This window comes from Eriocheir sinensis, chromosome 25, assembly GCF_024679095.1.
Source record: "Eriocheir sinensis breed Jianghai 21 chromosome 25, ASM2467909v1, whole genome shotgun sequence".
Classification (NCBI taxonomy): Eukaryota; Metazoa; Arthropoda; class Malacostraca; order Decapoda; family Varunidae; genus Eriocheir; species Eriocheir sinensis.
In genome coordinates, this window is record NC_066533.1 from 4,856,393 (window position 1) to 4,877,828 (window position 21,436).

At 43.9% G+C, this 21,436-nt stretch overlaps 1 protein-coding gene and 1 long non-coding RNA gene across 3 annotated transcripts; both read right to left on the reverse strand.

Moving 5' to 3' along the window:
* Window positions 1–10,269: 10,269 nt before the first annotated feature.
* On the reverse strand, window positions 10,270–21,355 carry LOC127003222 (eukaryotic translation initiation factor 4E-like). 2 transcript variants are annotated; one of them, XM_050869602.1, is made up of 5 exons: window positions 21,195–21,355; window positions 15,517–15,704; window positions 14,026–14,203; window positions 11,080–11,219; window positions 10,270–10,538 (listed from the first exon to the last, which is right to left on the reverse strand). In XM_050869602.1, exons 1-5 carry the CDS (start codon window positions 21,222–21,224, stop codon window positions 10,424–10,426), a joined length of 651 nt encoding a protein of 216 aa, XP_050725559.1. In that variant the 5' UTR covers window positions 21,225–21,355; the 3' UTR covers window positions 10,270–10,423. The 2 variants fall into 2 exon arrangements, with proteins under 2 accessions (XP_050725559.1, XP_050725560.1); XM_050869603.1 differs by having other exon boundaries at window positions 21,105–21,263.
* Window positions 17,261–18,713, reverse strand: LOC127003223 (uncharacterized). Its single transcript, XR_007757017.1, has 2 exons — window positions 18,166–18,713; window positions 17,261–17,973 (listed from the first exon to the last, which is right to left on the reverse strand). It is a non-coding gene; the product is annotated as an uncharacterized LOC127003223 (long non-coding RNA).
* Window positions 21,356–21,436: the final 81 nt, after the last annotated feature.

Here is a 21,436-nt window from a genome sequence, read left to right on the forward strand (position 1 = left end):
AGTAGTAGTAGTAGTAGTAGTAGTAGTAGTAGTAGTAGTAGTAGTAGTAGTAGTAGTAGTAGCAGCAGTAGTAGACACTTCCTTCCCTTTTCCTTCACGGTAGCAGCGCTTAGCAGACTTTTATGTGCTCTTGAGCTTCCTCTTTTATTTAAAAAAAAAAAAAAGTAGAGCATACTAATGGAAGTGGTAGCAGTAGAAGAAGCAGTGTACCAATTAAGGTTAATACAGCTGGTTGACGGCAAGTCATTGGCGGGATTGGACCTAATGGTAATATGCGTCTCACATCAACTAACGGAATGAGGTCATTTAAAAGTAGTAGTAGTAGTAGTAGTAGTAGTAGTAGTAGTATACTATAAACCTGCTTGGAAGTAGAATTGCAATGAAGAAACCTTAGCCCAGTGGTTCTTAGACTGGTGCATGGGTGCACCCCACTAGGGAGGCGCTATTAACCCTAAAGCAACGACCGTAACGATTTCGTTACGTTTGAAGTAAATGGATGGCATGTTAAGACCGTAGAGTCGTAGACCCTATCACCCCACCGCCGGGTGCTACGGGATCGTCACGCTCTGCTGAGTGCTCTTGTGACTGGCAACGCAGTTTATAAGTGGTATTTGACATCTCAAGTTACTCTTTTTATCAGGGAGGGGTGACACGTCGATGCGTGCACATTTGTGCAGATTATTTCTTCCATTTCTCTCACTCATTGATAAGTATTTTGCTGCAAATAATTTGTCGTAGTTGCCAAATCTTTGGTGAAAATAAAGGTATAAAAGCAGTAAATCATTCGCATTTCTAAAGTCGCTTTTAGGTTAGTTAGTTAAACGTAACTATAGTTGACTTCGGCCTTCGCAAGTAAAAATACACGTTATGCAAAATTGCATTCCATTTGATTCTACGGCATACAGCGCCCTCTGGAGCGCAATGCCGTGAGTCAGGATGATGGCAAGGATCTCAGGCAGTCACATGATGATTTTTATGAGGATGCACCTGATTATGGAACGTATGTAAACTACTTGATTATGAATAAATATGACACACACGTAGAGAGAGAGAGAGAGAGAGAGAGAGAGAGAGAGAGAGAGAGAGAGAGAGAGAGAGAGAGAGAGAGAGAGAGAGAGAGAGAGAGAGAGAGAGAGAGAGAGATTTACATAGATTTACATAGAAAATCAGACCACACAGATCCCATGGTCCAGACTAGGTGGTCTGTCCTTAAACCTAAGTGATTCTACATTAATCAGAAGGTTGAGGAAAAATTGGAATTTCTGTTGTTGAAGTATTTGTTATCCTCTTAACAAGATCGTGAGCTAATATTGAGAAGTTTATGAAGAAATGGAAAATTATCGCATGCATTAAGGTTTTTTTTTTAAGTCTAGTTAGATTTACCATTGTTAATAAACCTGGGAGTGAATTTTATATATATATATATATATATATATATATATATATATATATATATATATATATATATATATATATATATATATATATATATATATATATATATATATATGCAATGGGGGCATGGAAGGAAGGACCTATTCGATCCTTGAGGGGGCGCGGTAGTAAAAAGTTTAAAAACTTCTGCCATAGCCGTTTGTTGTGAAACATCATCACATAGACACACATCTCTGTAGTGCAGTGGTTAGCGTGTTCGCCTCACTGAGAGACTCGGAGAGATTCCAGGTTCGATTACCGGATGGAGTGGAGATAGATGGACAGACTCCATTTAAAGGCGGTGTCACACTAGCACTTTTTCCGTCAACTTTTTCCGTCGTTTTTCTGAAAATCGTCGATATCTTGGCTGCGGCCTGTCACACACAAACGGTGTTTCGTCTGAAACTTTCCGTCGGCACAGACCAAGGAATGTAAACAAACATGGAGTCCACGCTGCGGCAAAGATACGCTGCTCTGAACCTAATACTGTGTATTGTGAGACTTAGACGAGCTAAACAAGCCAAAAAGCGTGCATGGATGCGCTCATGGTTGGCTCGTCGGGAAAGAGAAAGTGTGTACCATAGGCTGTTAAAAGAGCTGAGTTTAGAGGATCATGAGACTCTGAAGAATTGGATCAGGTTGGACAAGAGCCAGTACCACAGACTTCTGGAGTTAGTGACACCTCTTATTGCCAGAAGTGACACCAGGATGAGGAAGGCTGTCACTGCAGGAGAGCGTTTGAGACAGGTTGAAGCCACGCGGAAAGTCTCGGTCTTGGTCTTGGAAATGTAAACAAAGGCGGAAATTTGCAGGCGGAAACGATCCTGATCGTCTGACAAATTCATGCGATAAGTTCATGCGGAACGATGAAAAATCGACGGAAATCGCATTAATCGACGGAAAAAGTGCTAGTGTGACACCGCCTTAGTGACACCTCTTATTGCCAGAAGTGACACCAGGATGAGGAAGGCTGTCACTGCAGGAGAGCGTTTGAGACAGGTTGAAGCCACGCGGAAAGTCTCGGTCTTGGTCTTGGAAATGTAAACAAAGGCGGAAATTTGCAGGCGGAAACGATCCTGATCGTCTGACAAATTCATGCGATAAGTTCATGCGGAACGATGAAAAATCGACGGAAATCGCATTAATCGACGGAAAAAGTGCTAGTGTGACACCGCCATGAACTTATCGCATGAATTTGTCAGACGATCAGGATCGTTTCCGCCTGCAAATTTCCGCCTTTGTTTACATTTCCAAGACCAAGACCGAGACTTTCCGCGTGGCTACAACCTGTCTCAAACGCTCTCCTGCAGTGACAGCCTTCCTCATCCTGGTGTCACTTCTGGCAATGAGAGGTGTCACTAGCTCCAGAAGTCTGTGGTACTGGCTCTTGTCCAACCTGATCCAATTCTTCAGAGTCTCAAGATCCTCTAAACTCAGCTCTATTAACAGCCTGTGGTACACACTTTCTCTTTCCCGACGAGCCAACCATGAGCGCATCCATGCACGCTTTTTGGCTTGTTTAGCTCGTCTAAGTCTCACAATACACAGTATTAGGTTCAGAGCAGCGTATCTTTGCCGCAGCGTGGACTCCATGTTTGTTTACATTCCTTGGTCTGTGCCGACGGAAAGTTTCAGACGAAACACCGTTTGTGTGTGACAGGCCGCAGCCAAGATATCGACGATTTTCAGAAAAACGACGGAAAAAGTTGACGGAAAAAGTGCTAGTGTGACACCGCCTTTAATCCGCGCCCACTATCTACCGAACAGTGAATGGGTACCGGGTGCATGTCAATCGGAGGCGGAGGTTGTGTCCCGCCTTCTGGGGGGGGGGGGGGTTGAGGGGGTGAGGGGGTGAGGTTTCAGCCGTACCCACCGTCCACCAGTTCTGAGCTGAGGCTCCGCGTGGTCAGGGTTCTCTCTCTCTCTCTCTCTCTCTCTCTCTCTTTTATTTTTTTAACATGAGATACATATGACAAAAGGGCGGGGAAATTGTCTTCATGCTAAAGACGACCTCTGTCTTGAGGTCGCCTATCTTAAAGCATTGTCACTAGTTGTGCTTGTGCTCAGGCGGATGTGACTAGGGCGGGTAAGTGCGACACCAGGCATGAGCCGCCACCTTCACCTGTTGGGTGTTCATTGCCCTAACGCCCACTTCACCCGTGAAGGCGTTCCGCAGGTGGGCCGTGGCACTCGTGAAGGCCCTCTGGCACCTGGCTGTGCGGCTTCTCGGGATTTCAAGGAGGAGGTCGTTAGCCACCGCCACTCTCGTGGTGTGCTGGCTTCTCCTCCAAGTGACCCGTAGTGCCGCCAGGTGAGGTGTATGTTGGACCTGGGCCTTGTGTAGGACTGTGATGGCACCGACCCTTCTCCGGTGCCCGAGGCTGTCGAGCATACAGCGGGGGGCATCCTGCTGGTGATGTAGCTGCTGTCGATGTTGCCGCTGCCGCCACTGGTGTCCATGTGGTCGCTGCTGCTGAAGCCCGGGAGCACACGAGCGACTTTGTGGTGCCACGTCGTAGCGTCGGTGTGTGGCGGGGATGTGGCTTCCTATAGGTTTCCGTTGTTTAGAAGCTATGCCGCGCACACGAGCGTCTGTGGCAAGCGACTGTGGCGAGCTGTCGCTGATCCCTGCCACAGGGTGTCGCGGCTCTGTGTCGAGGACCCGCGCACACGAACGACTGTGGCTGAGCGACGGACACGTGCTGCCTGGCAGACAGTCACATGCTAAACGTTGAGGAGTAAATAAGTGACACATTTTGCTCTTTACTATACCATGACTACACTCGATATAGATTGATTTATTATTGAAATTGAAGACCGACCAGCGATATGGGACGTACGCTGCAATGACTACAGCAATAAAATTGCAAAAGCCAAGGCATGGGAGGAGATGTGTGACATCTTCGTGCCCGGCTTCAGAGAGATGGATTCTGCAGGAAAAACCAAAGCACCCATTATGGTGTAAAATTGTCCATGAGTCAGCCTCGATGAAGTTATTGGGTGCATCCATAGTGCTCTCTGCCTTTCACGACGACGACGGCGGCGCCGCAGAAGCAGAAGTAATCCAACTACTTCGTCCTCAGAGTCCATGCTGGAATTGAGGTCTCGAAGGGCACGGGGTGTGGCGCAGTGGCGTGTGCCCATACACATGGGCGACTCTGTGATGTGGCTCAGTCAAGACACAGTTGCTTAAACACGCTTCAGTGTGGCGCCACAGCGTGGCGAACACAAAGTCGCTCGTGTGCTCCCGGCCGAAGGCTGCTGGCATCGCGGATGAGTCGCTCTGCCCTCCTCTGCACTCTGTCCAGCAGCGAGAGGTGACATTGGGCACTACTCATCCAGGAGAGAGGGGAGTATTCCATGACGGGCCTCACCTGGGCTTTGTACAGCCTCAGGAGGCCGTCTGCGTCGAGCAGGTGCCGCACGCGACGCAGGAGTGTCACCCTCAGGGAGGCTCTGCGCGCCACACACTCCAGGTGGCGGTCGAAACTGAGTCTGGAGTCGACCTCCACCCCCAAGATGTTGATGGAGTCCTTGATGGCCAGGGTGTCTTCTCGGCAGCAAACTTTACTTGCCAACGTCGTCCCCAGGCCATGATGTCACCAAGATGGCGGTTGGTGGCTTCGATCACGTCCGCAGTTTCCTCCCTGGTGTAGCTGTGGGACAGGGTGCAGTCGTCAGCGTAGGCTGAGGCCACTGGTAGGGCACGGAGCAGCTCGTCGAAGTATGCGTTCCAAAGAATCGGGCCCAGTACTGATCCTTGTGGAACGCTGGCAGTGACTGGGTAACTACCTGACGTGCACCCGTTCACCACTACCCTCAGACTCCGGCCGTGCAGGTAGCTCGAAAACAGCTGCAGCAGTTGTCCTGTGATGCCGAGCTCTTCGAGCTTGGCCAGGAGGCCCCTGTGCCACACACAGTCGAATGCCCCAGCAATATCTAGGGCAACAACAAGTGAGGGACGACCAGAGTCCAGGGCGTCATGCCAAGACTTGCTGAGCAGGAGGAGGAGGTCTGATGCCGAGCGACCTCTCCTGAACTCGTGCTGACGAGGAGACAATAGATGGTTCTCCTCCAGGTGGCGCGTCAGCTGTTCAGCAATAATCCGCTCCAGGATCTTGCTAACAACCGACAGGAGCGAGATTGGGCGGTAGTAGGTTGGGTCTGTTTTGTTATTTTTCTTGAAAACCGGTGTGACACGAGCCTCTTTCCACAGGGTCGGCCAGGCCCCTGCGCTTAGGAACTGTCTGAAGATGCGTGTGAGGGGGTGCGACAGCTCCCTTGCACAGTGCTTCAGCAGGAAAGGGCTGATGTCATCCGGGCCTGGGGCTTTCCTGGTGTTGGTGTCTCGGAGGTGCTTGGCCACTGTGCCCTCCGTGATTTCCAGGTTTTCCAGGACAAAGTTACCCAGACGGGGGAGGAGGGGGGGCTGCCTGTCTGGCTCCTCGACAGTCATCTTGCTGCTGAAGTGGGTTGCCAGAAGGTCAGCTTTATCCTGGTTCTTTACTGCCAGGCCCCCTGCAGGCATCTTGAGAGGCGGAATCCTGTCCTGCGTGACGGTGCCTTGCCTCTCCTTCACCAAGGACCACCACTGCTTGGGGTCAACTTGGTTGGACGCCAGCTTCCTCCTGAGGCTGTTTTCCCACCTTTTCCTGGCCCACGCTGCTGTCCTTGTCATGGCCTTGCATGCAGCGTGGTGCAGAACCTTGTTGCGCTGGGAGGGACGGCGCTTGTATTGCCTCCAGGCACGGTACTTCTCCTCTGCAGCCAGTCGGCACCTATAGCCGAACCACAGCTCTCTCTCTCTCTCTCTCTCTCTCTCTCGGAGAGAGAAAAAAGTGGAATAATAGAAACATTCTGAAATAAATGGAAAAAGTGTGCTCTGTATTTTGTCTTATTTCTAAAAAAACAAGATGCTCAATCTTTTTCAACACATAATATAAAGCACAAAAATGTTCATTACAGTAACCCCTATAGTAGTTATTTTGTGGTGGGTTTTAGAACAGTGATGAGCTATCCATAAGTGTGAATGAAATAAAAAAAAAATCATTTATGCTTAATGAAATAATTTTCTTGGTAAGCTAGTAAATAGTAGATATTTCCATATGTAAAATTTGATGAGAATTGATATGGTTTCTTTAGTTTCGCTACGGCCATTCATTAGAGAAAACTGAACAATAGTAAACATCGAATTATTTTTGTTGTTGTTTTGTCTTGTTTTTTGGAGAAAATATACACATACATTTTTTTTAACACACTGAACACAGTAGTAAGGCAATGAATAGACTCATGCAAATAAAATTCCTATTTCTCTGAAAACTGAACTTTCCTTGTGGCAAAATCATTCAAGTGTTGCAGTCCTGCAGTCCTTGGACAGATGCTTTAACCCGATACCAGCAATGGGCCAAATTTGTGGCTTTACTGTGTGCCAGCGACAGGCCAAATTTTTGCCATGATATAAACCCTCCAAAATAGATGATGCATAAACTTATCACAAATGCGTTGATATATATTATGAAATGGTTTGCATGAGTGATGATTTTTTCTCATTTTTCTCACTTAGAGGGAAGGGCCTTTAAGAAACATGATCCCCACAGCTACCGGGTTAAAGGTGTTGGCCACGAGGCTGTGTGGCCATGGAGCGCAGGAAATGTGTAAACCCACCCCAGCCTGGGCAGGTGTGACTTTGTATATGATCTGCGGTCCGACCAGTGCCATTAAAGCGGGTTACTGATAGTTTCATTTCAGTGAGGGGGAGGAAACCTATACTAACAAATGGGGACCTTACACCCAGGGGTACATCACTTCAATCACTTAACATTTCCACGCCCGACAGTCCTACCGAGTAAGCTCCCATGCAGCTTCCCATCCATCTCAAATACCAACCGGCAGGTTCGACTAACATGCCCCAGCCATTTACGTGGGCAGCACATGCCTGGTGGTTCATCGCTTCACTCACTCACCACCTCCACTCCCCACGGTCCATCTGAGCAAGCCCCCACGCAGCTGTCCCATCCCCAAACAGATCTCAATTCAGTTTTACGTAGTCACTAGTCCGACATGGTCATTCCAAAGATACAATGATCCAGTGAAGGTACTTGGTACCAAAGGCTTCGACACACCTCTCCAAGTCACAGTTCAGGGTCCATGTCTCAAAGCCATGCAGTAAGACAAGGAGTACAAGCGACTTACATACGAATCTTTGTCCGACTGTATAGACATTGACAGCACCTCATACAGTCATACAAAATTTGACATACAAAAATTGACACCGATGGCATGAATGTTTCAAAATAATATTTTTGCTGAATATCACACCATTGGCATCATCAACTTTTCAGGTTCATTTAGTTTTATGCCATTCGTGTCATGGTGCGCTAAAGGGTTGACTCAATCCAAGCCTTCAAACAGCTCACAGCTTATCATTAAGTATTCATACCTTCACGCAGTCCATACAATCCATTGTCATTACCAAAACCTTCACCCAATCCATTCTGTTCATTTGAATTATAGTACTTTTATTCATCCCTTCACCCAGTTCATGAACTAGTTAGACTGTTCTTCCCTGTCCTGCCATGACTAGTTTCATCCACACAACAAGGGTCAAATACACACACTTTGTAACACTTAGGTTTATTACAAAAGGATACCTATGACTCTACACGTTTTTTTTCCAATTTTCATTTTTTTATGAAATAGCAGTACCTTCTGAAATGTTAGTTAAAAATGATCTTTTAATCTTTTCCAAGTCTATGTGAATAAGGCTTGGGAAAAGACCACCTCTAGCTTCTCTAGGAGTCCCTGAAAACAGGTTGTCATCTTATTTGGATCAGATTTACTAGCTGCCCCACAGTCACCATGGTTGGGGCATACAGGACAGTGAGGTAACTACTTGCTCAGATCACAAGGTACAGAGGTTCTGTGGTAAAGCTTCAAAATGGAGCCTGTGACTTACTTATTCAGGTGGTGGATCAGAAGCCAGTCATCACAATGTCAAAGCAAAAAGTTTCCTATAACCAGAATCAAATTAGCAGAGCTTTCAACTGCACATTTCTCAGCAAACACTGAGAAAATCCACTTTAATATCAATTATGCAAGTCCACATTCATCATGCCTACAGATGCTTAGCACAGTGTCGTATATAAAGGACATTACATTCCTGTACTACTGTAGGCAAAATGGTGAGGTTTGATGAAATGCTTCAGGATAGGACTCATGCACCTCCACTACCATTTTCAAGTGTGAAAATGTGGTCATAAAAAACTGTGGCTGCATGATTACAAATGAATGAAAATATGAACTCAAATGATGCTTGCTAACAAGCTTAACATACTAACATATATAGGAAACTAAAAGCTTCTTCTGCCTTCTTGTTGACTCCCAAGAGCAAACTTGATTATCCTTCTTATTTACATAAATAAAATTAAGGTCTATCACAGAATTTAACAGTTTATATAGCGAGACACCACTGTTAATGAAATGAAACCAGCATGGAAGCAGAGCCACACCAGCATGACTTGCAGGAGTGAATCCAAACAGGTTTTATTTCCTTTTTACCAAGTTGGTGCTGCATTTACATGCTGTATCATTCACAGTGACTTACCCCAAGTTTGGCTCCAATGAAAGTCCTCCACACAAGGCTGCTCAACATGAATAACTAGGGTCACAGAATACTTAATGAAAAGCAACAAGAACTAGATCTTGCCCTTGGTATCAAAGTGCCTTCTGTACACTGTGGCAACCCACATTCAACATTGCTCAAACATACTACAATCAGCATTAGCACTTCCAAAACATGACAAAAAGATTATGTATCAATAAAAGGCTTGGTGCAAAAGGACAGGTTCTAGAGTAATGATTTTGACCGAGTTATGAAATCATGCCAAAACACATTACCCTATAAAATATAGGTTATAGGTAACAGTTATCTGAGAAGCCAACCGTGGAGCAATCACATTACACAGTAGTTATAAAGTATAGACAAACCATTCTTATACATCATATCATTGATGTACCTTGATGAAAAACAAATCAAGTCCCGTATACTATTCCTACCATGATATTGCTAATCCATCCTGACCAACAGTAATTTGTCTGACACACTCACACCGGGGGCACAACAGCCACTCTGGATCTCCCTCACACAGCATAGATACCAATCAAGCTACCTCACTCAGCACATTCCCCTCAGTTCCAGCATTCACAGCTCACTCCCCACAGAGTACATGCTACAACACTGCTACATTCTGAAAATATCTGCCATTTAACATTAGAAACATCTTACAATTACATAATATATATATAGCTGATAAAATTCATTACTGTGATGATCTTTGAAGTGTTCTAACAAATACACCCTGGATTCCAATCCCTGAAAAATGCAAAGGTATAAATGATAAATGGTTCTTTGTGATCAATATGTAGCTATAACCTCAACTTTTAACAACTTTCATCCTCATTACGCACAAGTGAACTAAGGGGACACACTTTCTCAACATCCACACCATGACAGGAATAATATAAATCTTGCCTGTGTTCCAGCTCCCTGCACCCAAGTGCAATGCAAGTTCAGATATATTTATAACAAAAAATATATTTAATTTTCCTTTTTTTTTTGTAATTTTTGTTTTAACTCCAGGAGAAACAAAATAAAACCACTAACTTCCTTGATAGCAATGATGACCTTGTGTTGTTGATATGATCTGCTCAGGTCAACAAGACATACAAATGTAGTCATCCGCAAAGTACCTTTATGTACACCAGTTTTTTGTTTCCATCTAGTGATGTGACATTAAATAATCCTATGCAGCAAGAAGCATTGATCTGACAAAACTACCAACATTTGGGAAAAAAAATAAATAACAATTGTAATTAATGATAAAAAAAATCTCTCCTCGGGCATGGGAGTGTATCAACCAGGACTGGAAGATGCTGGCATCTAGGTCTGTAAAACCTGTACAAGACTGAGGGCTATGGAGCACTGCTGGTGTCAGACAGTGAATCTGTTCTTGGCTGTGGAGCCAGACTTGACCATGGTGTCCTTGTGTGCCTGGAAGCCAATGGTCACAAGGCGGGGGATGTTGAGCCGCTCTTTGAGGACGTGTCTGCCAAGGGAATATTATAATATTAGCTCAAGCCAAAGTCATCACACCCCTTGCCAGTGTCTGACAAAAACAGTGCTACAGCAACAGCTTCCTTTATTTAACAAACACCATAAATGGCCAACTGCATTATCACTTTTTATGCTAATAATTAATCAATTATGACATGTTGATTGAAAGGTCAATTGCATTCTTTATCCCCTTTGGATGAAAGCATTTTAAGAAGTCAAAATATAGCCCAAAGGAACAGGCATGTACAAGGGCAACCACAAAAAAAAATTCAAACAAATATCTTGGGATTTAGATTCATATCAGGAGGAAAAAATGTTGAGACAAAATTAAGTTATTGTCTGCTTTCAGTCTGGTTTCCCTCAGGCTTGTACCAGACCATCTAAACTCCTATACAGATGCCATTATTAAATACAAACGAAAACAACAGTGGATCTGCCTTCATGTTAAGGTTGTAAAAGCAAAAAATTGCCAACAAAAAAATATTAATGTGTTTTTAATCCATCTTTCCTCTGTCTAATGTTGCACCACCTACCCAATTCTGAGGATGCTATCATTCTTCTTGACGTCTGCCGTCCACACACCAATCTTGTCTCCCTTGCTGCGCACATTCACCACGGAGCCACACACCTCGTCACTGTGCTCTGCGAAGGCCTCGCCGATCATCAGAAGTAGCTGAACATAATATGGACATTAGACACAGCACACCACTCTTACTATTATGGACATCAAAAAAATAAAACATATTTATTCAAACTTATGATGGCAGAAAAAGGAATATCCAGGCCCCTGCTGAAATGAAAACACACTCATCACTTCCTTTCACCCAAACAAACAAAAGGCCTTTAATGACAATAATAATGCAAAGGCTTGGTGACCAAGATATATGTGCATGTGTGGTGTGCATGCGTGCGTGTGTGTGTGTGTGTACTTACCTATAGTGAAACCAAATTGTCGAGTCCGTTTGGGCGTAGGCTCCCGCGGGTCCATTTCTCCCCTCTGCTCTGCCACACAGTCCCAACACCTATCTCTTCCTCTCATACGTAAGGTAAAGGTAACATATGATAGGAAAAAATAGGTGTTGGGACTGTGTGGCAGAGCAGAGGGGAGAAATGGACACGCGGGAGCCTCTGCCCAAATGGACTCGACAATTTGGTTGGACTATAGTTGTGGTTCTTTTCCCAGGCCGATCCAGGCCTGCATCACTCTTTGTGTAAAGCTGTTCTTTATGTCTTTTACAGGCTGTCTTTTTCATCTTCTTTCCATGGCCTCTTGATTCTCTGGTATCTCATATTAGATCTTCTTTGTCCACTTTTTCCATCCCACTCAGCACCCTATATACCGCAATCAGATGATCTCTCTCCCTCCTCTGTTCCAGTGTTGGTAGGTTCAGCTGCTTCAATCTCTCTTTGTATGTTAAATCTCTTAGTCCTGGAACCAGCTTTTTTGCTCCCCTCTGAATACTCTCTACTTTTCTTATATTTGTCTTTGTACTTGGTGATCATACTATTGCTGCGTATTCCATTCTTGGACATATCATGGTTACAATCAGTTTCTTTATCATTTCCTTATCCAGATATTGAAGAACAACTTTTTTGTTTCTCACCCGGTTGTATGTCTCACCTACAATTCTATTTGTGTTTCTCTGGTGACAAATTATCCGATACAGCTACTCCCAGTTCCTTTTCCCATGATGTTTTCCATTGATGTGTGTGTTTGTGTTTGTGTGTGTGTGTGTGTGTGTGTGTATTTGCCTAGTTTTATCTATAGTAAATCTAGTAGAAACTGGCAGCTGCGTGAAAGTGACAGCTGCGGGTCAGCTAAGCCCTGCACCTTGCCACATACTCTTAACACTTCTCACTTCCTCTCATATGTCAGCTATTTGCTACCTTTAAATACTTTCATTGAATAACTGGATAATCGAATAAGGTCATATAGCATTAAGATTGTTTCGTTTTTAAGATAATTAACAAAGATTTTGTATAAATACCACGACACTTGACAACGTTGTATTCCAACATTGTCACTTTGCTCATCCTGAGCCAGGTCACTTCTCTCAAGGTCATGGAAGGCTCACCAGGTGTTCCGCCTCTGCCTCTCCCACCCCTCCCTCTCCATGTCGTTGGCTGCACAGCCACGAGAAATTCAAAACCAAAACAATAAAAAAAGAGAGAGAGAGAGAGAGAGAGAGAGAGAGAGAGAGAGAGAGAGAGAGAGAGAGAATGTCCCCATCCAAATAGTGAAATGCCACTCTAATATTTTGCAGCAAACTATATTTTTCTCCAAATATCTATCTATGTGCTTCTCAGGTGTCAGCGTATCTTGCGTTATGATTCCTAAAGACGATGTCACACTCCATTTTCCTCCAACTGTTGGGCATACAGGCAACCGCGGTTGCCTGTATGGTGTCTTGCTTGGATATGAGTGGGGCTACCATTTCCAACTGCTAATAAAAACTTCTTTCTCCATTCAATTAAAATTGTAGGAGGACTCCTGGTGACCAGAACAGTTCTCTGACGAGGTTTGGGTAAGCACTCGATCCTGTCCTCCCATCTTTGAAGCCATGATTGTACCGACAACCAATTTATCCTTCCATTTAACTGTAGCAGCAAGTCCATAACATGAGTTACTACAGTACAAGCTGCAGCAACCCTTGTAGTGCGGCGACTATGCCTGATGAACGAGCCTCCCATAACCCACTTAGCCAGTGGGGTACCTCTTTGGCCGACTCGGTAAGGAAAGTGGCTCTCCCGTCACGCTGGTCACGGGTTCAATCCCAAGCAGCCAGCAAATACCCTCTCCTGGTCTTGATTAATTTCTCGTGTGTTTCGATACACGTAGAGGTCGTGTTGGATAATAGAAAAAGAGAAAATACAGCTCTCAGGGCATGACAGTGGTGGCATAGCGGTGGGCAGCCTAATCCTCTTCTGTGTTCTAGTTTCCACAGCAATCTTTTATGTTGAACTTTATTGAATGCCTTTATTAGGTCCAAAAATATGCAATCTGCCCATCCATCTCTCTCCTGTACTATATCTATTACTCTTGAATAAAAACATATTAGATTTGTGACACAAGGTTTACCTTGTCTGAATCCAAATTGACTTTCATTTATTATCTTCTTTCTTTCCAGATGTTCTACCCACTGTCTTTTAATTACCTTCTCACAGAGTTTGCACATTACACTTGTTAGGGCAACCGGTCTCTAATTCAGAGGCTCTTGGTTATTTCCGCTCTTATATAGTGGGACCACACATGCCCTTTTCCATTGTACTGGACTTCTTCAGTCTCAATGAAACAAATTGTAATGTCACAAATTGGTTCCAGTAACTGTTCACTGCACTCAATCAGTACTTGGCCTGATATTTCATCTGGACCCATTGCCATCTTGCCATCTAATGATTTCAATAACCCCAGTGTGTGTGTGTGTAAACGTGTATGTACACGAGAAGGTCCCTCAAGTTTGAGCATCCCCACCACTCACCACTTCCATCCAAAAGTTGTCAAGCTCAGTGGCACGCTGCTGCTTGTTGAGGTTGATGAGCCAGCGGCCGCCCCGACAGTTGTGTTCGTCCTCCCACATAGGCTTGATGCCCTGCTTGAACATGGAGTAGTCACAGCCAACCTTGAGGCGCGAGGCTGGCTCAATGTGGTTATACAAGCTGCAAAATTAAGGTGTTTACTTTATTATCACTATTATTACAGGGGGTCCTAGAGTTACGACATCCTTGACCTATGACATTTCAAAGTTACGACACAACTCCCATAAATTATTAAAAAATCCTTGTTTCAACTTATGACATTTGTGTCATAATTAATAACTTCATGAGTGAACTAGATCACGACAACGGCATAAGAATACATCGTCACACAGCGCTTGACCGAGAATCAGTGTTGCCATTCTAGCAATTTTCCCGGTAAATCTAGAGATTTTGGGTAATGATCTAGAGAGGAAATTTGCCATCTAGCGGCAAGCGTTTTATTGAAGATGCATATTTAGGCATTTTTGGAGGGTATTATTATTGCATTACTTAAAATCTAGCAATTTTGGGCCCTGATCTAGCAATTTTTTTGGATGAATCTAGCAGGACTGAAAATTTTTCAATGTCAACTGCCAAGGAAGAAGGCAAGCTCATTTCCCGCTGTATGCCATTTTGGTTTGTTGTGCTTTCACTCTCTTTGGCTTGTGTTCTTTTTTCACTGACTTTTGGCCTTCGTTACAGTATGTTTCCCATGCGTAAGGCAGACTCTTCCGGTGGCAGTGCTTCAAAGAAAAGGAAAGCCATCACAATGGAAGTGAAATTAGACATTGTGAAGCGATCAGAAAAGGGAGAAACAGCGACGAACATTGGGCATGTGCTGAACTTAAGCCCAATGTTTCTTCTTTTTATTATTTTATATTTATGGCCTAGAAGTGTTTTTCATACATATATTTACTGTCTAATTATGACTTTACTACTGTGTTAGCATAGGTGAGTGATTTAGGTGCTAATGGCACTTTGAGTGGAGGGTCGGGGCTGATAGTTCCTTCTAATAAAGGGTGTAATTTGACTTACATACAAAATCGGGTTACGACGGATCGTAGTAACGAAACTCCATCATAAGTCGATGACCCCCCTTATTATTACCTATTATTATTATTATTATCATTATTATAATTATCATTACTATTGTCATTATTATTACTAATCTCATAATTAAAATTATTATTAACAACATCATTTCTCTTAATGATATACCTTGTCACTGGACACTGAGTAAACACCACAAAGCTATTATTATTACCGTTGTTATTCATTTATGATGAAGCTTCCGTCACAGCACTAGCTATAAAATTTACAGAAGATGAGTTTTTCCTTGATCATAACCCACAACAAACATTCTCCCATGCAATCATGCTAGTTAGGTATGCCCTATTCTCTGAACTTAAGCTTATTTAACTATTTTCTCATATTCAAAAAGAGCAAGCACTCACGCCCAGAAGTCCTCCACTGTGTTGAAGCTGGCAATCTCCATCTGGCAGTCCTCCCAGGTGCGGTTGTTCTCAATCTTGAAGAACCAGAGTGTCCATGTGTTCTGCAGGGGGTGCTTGATCAGCATCTCTGGGCTCACATCGGTCTGCTCCTTTGCCTCTTCTTCCCCCTTAGGCTGTTTCTTGTCATTCTGAAGGTAAGATGTGTTGCACCGATTAGAATCCCGACTCTTTATGTAGGGTGAATGAAGGTAAGATGTGTTGCACCGATTAGAATCCCGACTCTTTATGTAGGGTATGTTTTCAAATTGATACCCACAATTCCAATTAGTACTCGTATCAGGGGGAAAATATGTTGTGAAATATTGAAATGAGGTGTAAAACTGACCTACAGTGGTGCACTAAGTTTCATGTTTAATTGGTTCCCCCAAAAAGTGCACAACTGGGCACCACATGGTTGGTCTCATACAAGACGGTGAAGGAAGAGGTCATCAGATACTTTAAGACACGTTAAAATATGCCATAAAATCACAGTTTCAACCCATAGCTGTGAGTGGCCTTTAATAATTGAACCTTATACATAGGGAGGTGGGTACACTGACAGACATGAGCAAGAGGATACAGTTGAAAAAGCCCAAGAAAAAAAATTCAGCTTTACAGAAAAATCGACAAATGCAATGGTTTTAGAAGTTGAATAAAATACTAATAAAATGTGGATATGGGGGCAGAACAATATGAACATGACTCAAATCATTTAAACTGCAAGTATTTGGTACCTTTCAGGCTATTTCACCAGCTTACTGAAAAAATATTATCAGAAACAATATTAATGAATCATAACTGATAATACAATATTGACTGATGTATACTATCTCTTGCTTTTACTTGGCTAATAACTTATAACCTTTAGTACTTTAGGATATAACAACTTGGTGCTGGCCTCCATTTGTTCCTTGAATAGTGAATGTACTGCACAGGTACTCATAATAACCATGAAGTGGTTGCTTCAAGCACATGCCCTGTACACCCTCCCCTCCTTCCAAGGTCCCACCAACCCCACATTCTCCACACCAGCTGCTCTTCAAGGGCTTCACATTTTGCCTCCTCCTCCTCCTCCACTTCCTCCTGAGGGCTTATGGAGCTTCTCCAACACAGTGCTGGGCCAGTGAGAGCCAGACAAGGAAGTGATATAAAACTTCTAATGTTTGTCAATTTGTGGACACCATTCTTAGCAATCATAAAATTATACAGCTACATCTCAAAATGTCTGGCACAGTGCCAGAAACCAAACCTGAACCTTGAGGATGAAAGTAGGGCAGCACACCAACTGAACAATCTATGAGCTAAAAGGTCACCGTTCTAGAGGCATGATGGCCTATTAGAGTAGGTGTGCTGGCTTACCTTCATTCTGAAAGCCCAGATTTGATTCTCAACACTCAGAGGCATACATTTTGAGATTTTTCACTGTGTTATTACAGTTTATCTAATGTATAAGAGAATTTACCTTTATATAAAAAATCCAACATGTTATAAATTTCATATGATGCTTATATCTATGATTCCAGCCATGCCTCAACCAAGTCACTTTACCTTTAATGACTTTACCATCATAACTGTAAAGAGGCTAGGAAGCTAACTAGTAACTGGGTGCATCTTAGCAGGGCCTCTCTCAAAGTTGTCAAACTAACTTGGTGCTGACACAAGGACCACAGAGTACACTGTCAAGAAGGCTATAAATACCCTTAGGTTTTTTTTTTTTTTTTTTTTTTTAATCTAAGGGTAGACAGGAAAAAAATTCAACAAGCAGCTACTAAAAATGATCATACAAAAAAATTCAACAAGCCGCTCCTAAAAATAATCATAGATATAAGATCCTAAAAGTTATCAAATTGGGTTCCAGCAATCTTCCTATTCCACTCTAGAAAGTGAACATCAATGGGAGAAATGCTATTGGGAAGCTGTTTGCCTAATTCCTTAGTACAATTTCTCTACACAAAACATGCTTGGAACACAACATGGCTGGCATGGCAGCAGCTGGGGAGAGGTGGAGGTGAGGGGAAGGAGGACAAGGTCAGAGGGGGGAAGACTTGGCTACAGAAAAACTCTCCACCCACACCCCTTTGCACTAGTCGATTCTTTTCATCAGGCATTCCCTCTTCTGTGGAAAATTATGTTTAACACAATGTGTTCAGTTGTTCTGACAATATGTGATGAAAAAGGATAGGGCACACAGGTTAGGCCTTTTTTTCCCTACTAACAAGTAACACAGACCCCACTAAAATAAGAAACCTAACTCGCCAAATTAATAGCCCAGCCCCACGAAATCAGTAACCTCACATCATGAATTAGAAACCTAGCTCACCAAAATAGTAACCCAGCCCCATGAAATCAGGAACCTCACATCATGAATTAGAAACCTAGCTCACCAAAATAGTAACCCAGCCCCATGAAATCAGGAACCTCACATCATGAATTAGAAACATAGCTCACCAAAATAGTAACCCAGCCCCATGAAATCAGGAACCTCACATCATGAATTAGAAACATAGCTCACCAAAATAGTAACCCAGCCCCATGAAATCAGGAACCTCACATCATGAATTAGAAACATAGCTCACCAAAATAGTAACCCAGCCCCATGAAATCAGGAACCTCACATAATGAATTAGAAACATAGCTCCTGAAATTGGCTAAGCCTCACTGACACTAGAAACTTTTTACCACTAAAATCAGTAATCTTGCTCTACTAGAAATAGTAGCCTGGCCCCATCAAAATTAGTAGTAACTTCACCTCACCAGTCACTATCCTTGTCTGTCCAAATTTGTAACATGATCCAACTAAATCCATAACTTAGTCCTACCAGTAGCAAAAGCTTGGCTCACAGGAGTCGCTAGTAAGTATGTCATGTAGTCACTTGCCGATTATTTTTTATGGCAGGCTATTTCTAATGAAAAAATATAATGATATATTTTACTATTTCATTGAGTTTGAGAGGGTTGGAAATTCCCTGAACTCACTAATAAACTCCTAAGCAAATAGATAGTTAGGTTTGGGAGATATCAGTCGGTACATTTCAACGACCCATTTTTGTCAGACATGGCCCCTACAATACCTACCAGAGGCACACCACATGGCATGATTGAAGCCATGAACCTCGGGCTGCCAGCTGGAAGTCTTAAAATCTGATATTGATTTAGATATAGATATATATATATATATATATATATATATATATATATATATATATATATATATATATATATATATATGCCCAGTTTGCATGGATAATCTCCGCGCCAGAATCTGTGCATCAAGATTTACAGTGCGCTTTATATTTGCCTCCTATACTATCAGAAATATGCAAGAGTTGTGAATCGTGTCTGGCAGTGACATACATCGTCTTCCCCGCTCACTAGTGTGAGAGTGAGGTCTCCCTCCCTCTCCTCCCTCTAGCAGAGAGAGGTTGATGGTCTGTATGGCATGGAACATTTTAGCCTGAAATTTCCCCTACATCCTTGTGCTTACAGCCTTACATCCACTTCTGCTGGATTAAATAATGGGTGGAAAACATACAGATGGCAATTCCACCAATCATTGCTCTTTTCTGAAGCTTCCTCTTCCTTTAGAGGTCTTTTATCAGTGGCTTCTGCCACACCCGACAACACCTGTAGCCAAGGTCTTGTTGCAAAGTTTCTTGCACTCTATGGAGCGACATAACCAAGAAGATTATGGTTTTGTTCTATCAATATTCTGGCTCTAAGGTGAGGATCAGTATTAAGCCATCATCTTAACATGCTCCTGGTTCTATCAGATATTGTTTAGGGTTTCCCTGACTGTTTCTTGGGGAGCGGGAGTGTCCACTCTTTACCAGCCTTAAATAAGTGGATCAAGTCTTGCACTGTTCTAAGCTTTTGTCCTTTTAACTTGCAAATTTCATTATTATTGTACCCAGCATTGAAAAGAGCAATGACTGCTGGAATTGCTATCCATACATTCTCTGCTCATTATGTGATATAGAAAAATGGGTGTGAGCACAAGGATGTAGGCTAAAATGTTCCATGCCATACATGCTGTCAACCTCTGCTGGAGAGAAGGGAGGGAGGGAGACCCTCCATCTCTCACACCAGTGAGTGTGGAAGATGTACGTACTTTGCTGCCATACATGATTCACACCTCTTGCATTTTTTGTGATTGTATTGGAGGCAAATATAAAGTTGTGCAGAAAATCTCAAGGCATGGAGTCTGGTGCAGATTATCCAAGTGAAATGAGTATATATATATATATATATATATATATATATATATATATATATATATATATATATATATATATATATATATATATATATATATATATAAAATTTGCCTAGGAATATGTATGAAAAAATCTAGATTTCATAGACCTCCCTTTAATCCCCTCCTAGTTAATGCAGACACCACCCAACACACAGTCAGATCTGAGGACACTATGCCCTATTTCTTGCTATTACTTCATATTTATTATGTAAAATGCCATGACTTCTAAATGTTCTTGACCTTGTACATGGCTGGCTTTCCTTCAGTGGACAATAGCTGCATGGCCTTGATGCTCATCTCTGTCCCATTGGCTCTTGAGCCTGTGGCGGGTGTGTACCCCAGGACACAAGGCCAAGTGTAACATCTAGGTTACCACAGTAACCTTCTCCAAGGTACCCATTTTTCAACCTCCCCCCCTCAAGGGGAGGATGAACAGCTGGGTGGGCTGAGCACATACTGCCCACACTTGTGTGGAAAACCCAATATGCAATATTTACTTATCTACTGACTTGATAGGGTTGAAGGCTCCCTGGACCCATTTCTGGGCTAAAAAGGATGATAGATTGTGTAGTTTCCCAATTTCCATAGTTCAGCCCAAAAGCTTTAGAATGGGTCTGGGCAAGCTTTAGAATAGGTGCCCTTAAGGATGAGGGCTCCTTTAGCTCGAGACATCCCATGCCCTACTAATAGGATTTAAACCTATGTGCTCTTGTTTAAAAAAAAAAAAATGAAAACCTGGCCCCCTGCCTGGCTCGGGCTGCTAGCACATGGTGAGGCGTGAGGCCGCTGGTGCCATGCTGCGGGCCCTGCAGCACGGCACACTCCACCCACGGAACGGGAAAATAACAGCACGTTCCTCCTGACTGAAGAACATGTGCCCTGCCGCCAGCCCGGGCACGCCTGGGCCCACGCCCTCCAGCACCCGTTATCACCTTGACCTTGACCTCACAGCCACGTGACCGGCCCCTGCCTGACCCGGGCAGCCCCTGGGGTGACAGGCCACACTGGGGGCTAAATTCAGCTGGCAGGGCCCTGCAGCGTGGCGCGGCCTGCTCCCCCCCCCCCCACCCCACACACACACACACACGCCGCCCCGCCCCGCGCCCCGCCGTCAGGCCGCCCCGCCGTGCCCGCCGCGCCGGGAACCTTCGCCGCACGTCACCACGCCGGTCCTCCACACGCCCGCCCAGAAAGAAGGTCAAGTTTTCCCCGCGGGGAACCCGGCCCGGGGGTGACACAGCGGCCCCACGCCCTCCCCGGCCCCCACACCACAAGCCAATGAATTAAAATATACCGAGAAAGGCGTCCTGTACCCCGCCGTGACCCCGGAAGTGAGTCCCGAGGGTTACTGCAGGCCAGGTCACGGTAACATCTGCCAGCCTACCTCCATGGCCTCCACCCCGTCGGCCGCCATGTTGAGTTCTTGCCTTGGAGACTGTCCAGCACACACTGTGACGGCCGGGAAGCGCACGGGACAGCTGACGCGGCTTTTTATGGCTACCAACTCATCTTTTTACCTTATTAACAAAGATACGGGGCAAAGCAAATATTTAGGGTGAATAAGAGACTTTTCTCCACAATTAAGCCCCTAGGAGCAACATCATAACTTGCACTACAAAATCCGAA

Excerpts from the sequence above, each read along its gene's own strand:
- LOC127003222 (XM_050869602.1), bottom strand. The coding sequence starts at position 21,224 with ATGGCGGCCGACGGGGTGGAGGCCATGGAG. Across the intron at positions 14,204-15,516 it reads ACAGTGGAGGACTTCTGGGC|CTTGTATAACCACATTGAGC; the intron begins GTGAGTGCTTGC and ends TTAATTTTGCAG. Across the intron at positions 11,220-14,025 it reads ACAACTTTTGGATGGAAGTG|CTACTTCTGATGATCGGCGA; the intron begins GTGAGTGGTGGG and ends TATTATGTTCAG.